Consider the following 8,297-nt stretch of genomic DNA (forward strand, 5'->3'; position numbering starts at 1 on the left):
TGCATACCCTGCAAATAATAATAACAGCCCTATAATTTTTCGTATTTATAAATAAATTTTCCGAACCCTGCTAAATGATTCCAAAATAGTACCAAAATGTCCTTGAAATAATCGCTAACATAATCCTGTAATTAATTTTAAGCGGCTACGAAACGATCCCAAGTTGATTCTTTAACGATCTCAAATTAGTTCAGAAATAATCCCAAAATGATGCCGAATAAATCGTGCAAATAAACCCGAAATGTTCCCCAACACCTTCCTAAATTGACCTGAAACAATCCCGAATCGATTTCAAAATAGTTCCGGAATGATCCCAAATTATCTCTGAACAGTCCAGATATTATGTACGATCGGGCCGAAGTATGGTGTTTTTTTATTTAAATTTTGAGATATAACACTTATTTCTAGACCATTATGATAGCCTAATGTTAAGTTTACATTATGTTAATTCTATCAGAGCAGGATTTACCATTCCCGAAGCCTATTTCGGATGCAAAAAAAGTTTTAAATAATCCTAAGGCAATAAATCACACTAAACGGTCTCAGTGATAGTGAGAAAACATTTGAAAATAAAAAATTATTCACTGAGAAAGACTGAAAGTTCAAAAATAAACATATCACAATGAGAAAGCCATTTTTCGTTCTTGGATATCTGTACATGTAATGTAAATAAAAAAAAGTTAGTTGCTTTCAATTGTAATTTATTTAAATTAAGTCTTTTTACTAGCAATTACTTAGGTATGACCTATTGATATCGCAAAGTTGCAGGGGAAAGGTTAAAAACACTAAGATCTAATTACAATTTTCCATACAACTACATGTTTAATAGAAATAGCAGACTTAAGTTTAATCATACGCTATACAGCTAAGCATAAAAATAAAGAAAATATTAAACATAATGAATGAGCGCATCTGGTCGTATTGCCCAAAATTATACTATTGAATCGAAAGAAGAGAACTATTGCGTAGATATTATATCGTATCATATATCAATAGTGTTTGCCCTTTCTAGAAAAATATATATAAACATTGCGAATTCTACTAACCAATTTTTATAGCTATTATATACTTTGCTGCATATTTAGAACGCAAAATTTAATTATCAAAACTTATCTGTCTTTTAACTTTTGTGCAAAGATGTAGCAAACTTGTAGATTCCACGTTTTTTGTTTGTATTTGTGTTATTCCGGCGGAATTGGTGCATCTCAACGCAGAACTTTGATTATTGTTATTTGTTTTTAACTGGTTGTTGTTGTTGTATGAATGAGTATTATTAGCATATGGGCTTACATTGCGTTGATCTTTGCCGGTAAAATTCTTTTGTGCAGAACGACGTTGATCAGATTCAAAATTGACATTCTCCCGCAAAGCAAGACCACACATATTATTCTTGGAAGAGCTATTTTGTAATGAGCCATTCGGTTGAGTTGATAATTTTTTTAGTGATGAGGATGGTGTTGATGTAATTTCAATTAGTTCATATTGAGTTTGGCAGTGCGATTTAAAGTCTGTTGCATTTGGTAAAACCTCAGTTTCGTTGCTATTGCGATAAGATTCCATTGTAGTGGGGTTTGCAGCATGTGAATTTGGTATCGATCCCGAACAAAATGAATTTTGACTAAACAAATTTATTTGATCATCTTGCATGAGCTGTTGCCGTGAACTCTTAAAACGTTGATATTCCTCGGGTCCAATATAGCCGGTTAAGCGACAACTGGATTCGTTTCTCTCGCGCGTTATTTTCGTTTTTGCTTGTAGGTATATTTCATCAGCACAACGGCCAGAAATTACAAAGTGCACATACCGCTTAGCCAAACTGAAATAAAATAATAAATATTATTCCTTGGTTATATTTTGTAGTCCATCATCTTTTTTCATACCGCAACAATGTCTCACTGTTGCTAGTGCTGCTCTTTTGAAAAAACTCTTGAAAAATACGACGCACAACTCTTGCTAATACTGCTGCATATTGTTTAAAACTTTCGTGCTTAGTTGTGATTTTCTTTTCTTGCAACGCTTGCGAAACGGCCCACAAAAGTTTCTATACAAGTTATAAAAAAAGTAAGAAACAAAAAAATAAATAGGAAGTAATACTTCAATAGTGTCATAGCTCAAAAAACACAATTTTTCAGGAGAGCCACTCGACCATTTCACCTGTCATATGTTTTGCAGACAAAGCTATACTTTCATTTTTACGCAGTGCGCAGTTTTTAACGGATCACATTGAAATTTTTATAGATCATAATATTAAATACGCATAAACGTTATTAACTCAAAAACCATGGTTTTGAGTTAAGACACAGTTGAAGTAAATGGGCGATATAATTTCATACCTTTCGCTGATTTTCTGTTAAAGTATTAGTTTGTGCAACCATATCCGAGTGTGCTCGCTGCATTTTGCCGCCAGTAACAGCAGACGCTATACTATTTGTCGATGGATTTGCGCTATTGACTGTTACATTACTGCTGCTAAGCGCAGAATTTCTAATTGCCATTAAATCGCAGTTTGAATCTACAGCAGCATTTGGCATGCCTGTGCTTATCATTGCAGAAAAATCGATAGTTGTTGCTGAGGAAGAACTAGCGCCAATACAAAAGCTTTGACTTTTTATTTTTAATGCACGTGGTGTTAAATTTTCAGCACCGCCACGAAACAGATTGCTGCTTTGCGAGGGTAAACCAGTAGAATCCCCAGTATCGTCATCATCGATAGCCGAACGTTTGCGCTTCAGTATTGACTCAAATTGAGTTGTACTTAAACGACTGGACTGTTGTATTGAATTAGATTTTCTATCGGAGATGGGATCATTTGGGTTGACGGTCTCCGGAGAAAAGAGGGCACGTTTTGATTTCTCAACACGATTGGCAATTTCTGGCTTAATGCTAGGCATCATCTTCTGAAAAGTTGTCTTTTGAGCCAATTGCTTTGCTGGACTCTGAAACAATGCACGTTTTGATGCTTCGCGTGAAGGACCCGTTTTGATGAGATCACAACGAAAAAGCCGTTTACGCGCGGATGATGAAGGGGTTTTGCGCGCTTAAAGGAGAAATAAATTTAGCAATAGAGTGAATCTATTAAACATGTATGTATAGTTACTTTTCTTTTTGCTGCCAGGTGTCAAACGCTTTGGTGTATTTTTACGCCGGTGTTTTATCTTTTTGCTAAAAATGGAGTCAATATTTGATTTAGTTTTAATTTTTTTAAATGTCGTTTATTGAACTTACTTTTTAACATTCATTAATATTTGTGGTCCATGTAAATTGTTTGACTTTTGATTGGCCAATTGCACTGAAGAAAATGTGGCACGACGTCTAGCCAAATGACTTAAACGGTTTCCCGGGGATTGCGTAAGTAATCTATAATTTAGAGTAATGAACGATCAACATAAATATAGAAAGTATAATTACACAATTAAAGATTGAAAATTGGTCTCACTTCATGCGCGCATTACGTTTCTTTGCGCTTGATGGCGAGTTACGATACGAAGATGCCGTTTCTGCACCAATAAAACGTTCAATAACCGAAAGGCCCAAATATTCATTATTTTCAGAAGCTTTACATAAGTTAAAGCTAAAAATAGAATTAAGATTTTCGTAATCAAATAAAGGATGAAGCTGTTTCCAATTTAATTCTTACCAAAATCCATGTTGTCTTACGCCTAATACTTGTCGCCAACCCATTTCTTTTGCTTCATCGATTGAGTGTGTAGGTTTAAAGAGACTTTTAAATTTTATTGACGTGTTAATAACGCATTGTTCACTAACAGCAACAAAATCGTTGCTGAATTCCAATATATCTTGTTTTCGTTCAATTACAGCGCTAAACATGTCTAATTGTGGTATGGTGACTGACGGTGGAGGTGGTATACCTGCTAAACACTTGCGTGTACGTTTCAAAAGCTCCTTTTCTCGGCGACAATTCTCACGAAATAAACTATAAGCATCTGTATGACGTCCTATTTGCTTAGGTTCTGGTTCACAAGTTTTATCACCAGCACGTTCCGAGTCTAAAATATTGCGTGACTTATTTGTGCTTGTGTCTGCATAAACTTCGATATTTTTTTCACTAACTTCATCTACTGATGTACCGATTTCCTCTTGCAGTCCCTTTACTTTACTTTGCGTTAAAAAACTATCATCGGCTTGGTTAGAGGTATAGGGGACAATTTCTATCAATGCCGACGTGTTAAGTCCATTATCAATTTCATTGACAGTATTTGCATTGTCGTTATAGTCGTAATTGTCATCATCCTCGTCATCATCTCCAAAAAGATCCGGTGATTTTGTGTTACTATCCTTTTTGAGAATAAACGATTGATTTTCAGGTTTCTTGCTAATTTCTATATTCGCTTCTTCATCTTCGCTTGGTGGAGTAAGACTTTTAATTTTACCATTGAATGATAGTTCGATGGAGAGCCTAAATGGTCTAGATAACATAGTTGGCATTTGCGGTTCCAACTTCTTGCAAATGGATAATAAATAATCTACACCATTTTCTTGTGACTCTTTTTGTTTACATACGACTGTCGGAGGTTTTGCTTCGTTCGATAATTGCATATCGACGGCATTGCAACTATTTTCTTCAACAACCATATCATAGAACCTCGTAAAAACTGTGTTGCCCTTGGTTCTTGAATTCTTGTTTTCACTAGAGACATTAGTGCTAACATTTTCTAGAGAGTCAGAGGAAGTGGACGGAAAAAACTGTCTTTGCAATTTACCATAAGGACTTTCACTGAAGCCTTTAAAGGCGGATTCTTGACTTTGTGGCGAACTCGTGTTATTCCCATCATCCTTAGTTGGTAATTGTTGTTCATAAACAACCGGTAAGGAGCCAGACATTCTATTTTCCTGACTGGTCCCATAAAAGTTACCATCCGCTGCGATTATTACTTCAGTCTCATATGATGGTGGCTTTACTATATATGGTAAATGCATATTTTCATTATAGTTCTCGTTGTATTCAAGTTGCTCGCTGAGCGACGACTGTAAATGTATGTAGAAGAAATAATACATAAAAGAAGTTTTGATTTGCTATTATTGGCGCTTTAACTTTGTGGTTTTTAAACGGTTTTATTTAGTTTGACTTGACAGGCAGGCCGCATGCACGGGCGTTGTGAACGAATTTTGTAATTGAAATTTAAGTAACTTCCCGATAAGCTACAAGCTTGAAACTCCGAATATAGTTCAGAACCCGATGACAATGCAATAATAAGAAAAAAATCACCGCTAGGTGGCGCAAGGATCGAGATATTCGCAAAAATCGTATTTGTGGCCCGATTTGGTCCATATTTGGAACACATACTACATAAAAGAATAGAAATCGACCTATGATGCCCGATTTGGCTCATATTTGGAACAAATATTGCATACAGTCCGGTAGAAGTGGCGCATGGATCGAGATATTCACAAAATCGTATTTGTAGCTCGATTTGGCTCATATTTGGAACACATAAAACATACAATAGAAAGCGACCTATGAAAAAAATCGCCGCTAGGTGGCGCAAGGATAGATATCCACAAAAATCGTATTTGTGGTCCGATTTGGCTCATATTTGGAACACATAATACATACAAGAATAAAAAGTGACTTATGAAAAGAAATCGCCGCTAGGTGGCGCAAGGATCGAGATATTCTCAAAAATCGTATTTGTGGCCCGATTTGGTCCATATTTGGAACACATAATACATACATGAATAGAAAGCGACCTATGATGCCCGATTTGGCTCATATTTGGAACAAATATTGCATACAGTCCGGTAGAAGTGACATCAAAATATTTTGGAGTTAGAGGAGGGACAATCATACGTGGCGCAGAGTCGAGTAAAGTCTTTGGAAGGATTATGTATTGAGGACTTAGGTTGTAACAAATTGTCAGGAAAGAGTCCTTGTAATAATGAGTCACCAAATGAACTAAATAGAATGAGAAATAATGGCAATTAAATAAAGACTAAAAACTTGAAAACAACATAATTAAAAATAAATAAATAAAAAATAAAATAAATAAATAAAAAATAAAATAAATAAATAAAAAATAAAATAAATAAATAAAAAATAAAATAAATAAATAAAAAATAAAATAAATAAATAAAAAATAAAATAAATAAATAAAAAATAAAATAAATAAATAAAAAATAAAATAAATAAATAAAAAATAAAATAAATAAATAAAAAATAAAATAAATAAATAAAGATTATAAAAAAAAAATTTTAAGTTAAACGATTTTATTGAAAACAATTCCCCCAGCGGGTTAGAGGGTCAGAATATACCCGCGGTAGGTATGCCTGTCGTAAGAGGCGACTAAAATACCAGATTTAAAGGGCTGTGTAGCGCAACCCTTCAGGTTGCCAGCGCAATATTCAGCTTCTCCAAACCCAATTGTCAACCTCACCTATCCGCGGCGAATCCTGTTTCACTAACAGACGAGCCTCTGGCGACCCCAAGCTCGTCATGGAACTTGGGGGTGGGGAGGGAGGGATGGCCTCAAGGTTTAATGTGGCCATATAAATCGTTCCCGAGATGGTCGGGCTAGCACATTAATGGTGCTGTGCTACCGGAGCGTACCGGATCTGTATCCGGCAAAGGACCATCACATCGATAACACTCCCCAAAGCCTTCGGGCAGCAACCTTATCGCTACAACAACAACAACATTGAAAACAATACTTACATGAAGTAATAATAATACGAAAAGCTAGAAAATAATTAGGTAGGTCCTAGGTACTAGTCATTACACTCATTATCAATCTAGGGCGTTGATCAGACAATTAAATAAAAGCGTTGGACGCGTCATATTTCTATTGATAGTCATAAGTAAAATCAACTGAACCTTAATCAGGTTATGCTACGCTTAACATTTTTAGAAATTTCACGCGCTCAACGCTTTTATTTAATTGTCTGATCAACGCCCTAGATTGATAAGGAGTGTGATGACTAGTACCCAGGACCTACCTAATTATTTTCTAGCTTTTCGTATTATTATTACTTCATGTAAGTATTGTTTTCAATAAAACCGTTTAACTTAAAATTTTTTTTTTTTAATTATTTCATTTATTATATGTTTACTATCATGCCGAAAGCCATAGTGAAAGTAGTATATGCATGCAACTGATATTCATAAATGCGGAAATGTTAAAAATTATTGATTGTAGGTGAAACTTACGCTACTAGATGGTTCAGATTCATAGCTGTTGTTAATTTTGATGTGGTTTTCTGCGCTCATGCTTCAAACGATTGCGCTACCAGTTCCGGCTTTTGAAATCACCTGTGGTGAGGAAAGTAAGGTAATTCTATACGACAGCATGACACTCTTAATACACGACCCAAAAATATCGGGAGGGGTGTTAAAAGACTCGTTTGGGTCCCAGGATCTCGAATCCGAAAGCGGAAATTAAAAACTTGTCAAAAGATAAAATAGCCCCGGAGCGCTCCGAACGCGATATATTTTGACTTGTATTAGGAGTCATGCTGTCGTATAGAATTAGCGAAAGTAATTTCATCTCTACCGAAATTTCAACAGATTCTAAAAATAGCTATAATACAAACTTGTAATTCCTTTTAACCTACAACTACATACCACCGCATCAATTGCAAATAAATAAATAAAAACTATTTATATTTACTGACAGCGACAAATTTTCGATGATCCTTTAGCGACAGATGCGTGCATTCATAGCATAAAACCACCACCAGCGTGGTAAAAGCGCGCGCCTGCAATTGTTGTTGCACTTACATATATTTTAATGCACAATCGGTGAATTAATTGGTTACCGACATTAATGTATCATAAAATGCTAAGAAATTTTCTATAGTACTTTTAATTTACTGCATTTTTTTGCCACTTTATATGGTAAGTCTCATAATAGTTTGGTAAAATAAGTTACAAAATTTTTGCTACCGTGGCTGAGCTCAACACCCGATACACAGAGTTGTTCGCGGGATGTCACACAGTTGTCAGAGATCAGTGTGACAAAGTATATCAAATATTTTCTTTAAAAGTTGATAAATAGAATAAGTACACGCACATGACTAGACCAAAGAGGATAAATATATAATGCCTCGTTTACCAGTCCGACTTTAAACTTCTGTTAAAGTTGACTAGAGTTTAACCTTCCCACTTTGTTCGATGACATACAATTTTGCTGCTCATCTCAGCTTAAGCGGCCCAAGTGACAGGGTTAAACTGAAGTCAACTTTAACTGGAGTTTAAACTCGCTCTGAAAAACCCGGCCTAAGAGACGTCAGTTTGGGAAAAGGAGCGAAATGCTTCCTTCAAACCGAAGACAAAGATGTCCTA

General features: G+C 35.3%; 1 protein-coding gene across 8 annotated transcripts; it reads right to left on the bottom strand.

Annotated features, from left to right (window-relative positions):
• Positions 1-684: 684 nt before the first annotated feature.
• Positions 685-7,950, bottom strand: mi (minus). 8 transcript variants are annotated; one of them, XM_067774412.1, is made up of 9 exons: positions 7,734-7,950; positions 7,164-7,290; positions 3,638-4,986; positions 3,437-3,571; positions 3,226-3,357; positions 3,098-3,162; positions 2,334-3,037; positions 1,881-2,041; positions 685-1,816 (listed from the first exon to the last, which is right to left on the bottom strand). In XM_067774412.1, exons 2-9 carry the CDS (start codon positions 7,221-7,223, stop codon positions 1,096-1,098), a joined length of 3,327 nt encoding a protein of 1,108 aa, XP_067630513.1. In that variant the 5' UTR covers positions 7,224-7,290; positions 7,734-7,950; the 3' UTR covers positions 685-1,095. The 8 variants fall into 8 exon arrangements, with proteins under 8 accessions (XP_067630513.1, XP_067630511.1, XP_067630512.1 ...); XM_067774410.1 differs by having other exon boundaries at positions 7,164-7,265; positions 7,628-7,950; XM_067774411.1 differs by having other exon boundaries at positions 7,164-7,265; positions 7,578-7,950.
• Between the last annotated feature and the right edge of the window lie 347 nt (positions 7,951-8,297).

This window comes from Eurosta solidaginis, chromosome 3, assembly GCF_040869045.1.
Source record: "Eurosta solidaginis isolate ZX-2024a chromosome 3, ASM4086904v1, whole genome shotgun sequence".
In the NCBI taxonomy this organism is placed as follows: Eukaryota; Metazoa; Arthropoda; class Insecta; order Diptera; family Tephritidae; genus Eurosta; species Eurosta solidaginis.

What these genes read in the sequence shown, in the direction of transcription:
- mi (XM_067774412.1), bottom strand. Translation starts at nt 7,223, where the DNA reads ATGAGCGCAGAAAACCACATCAAAATTAACAACAGCTATGAATCTGAA. An exon ending in ATATTAATGAATGTTAAAAA is followed by an intron (nt 3,163 to 3,225) that starts GTAAGTTCAATA and finishes CTCCATTTTTAG; the next exon opens with CAAAAAGATAAAACACCGGC. An exon ending in TAACAGAAAATCAGCGAAAG is followed by an intron (nt 2,042 to 2,333) that starts GTATGAAATTAT and finishes TAACTTGTATAG; the next exon opens with AAACTTTTGTGGGCCGTTTC.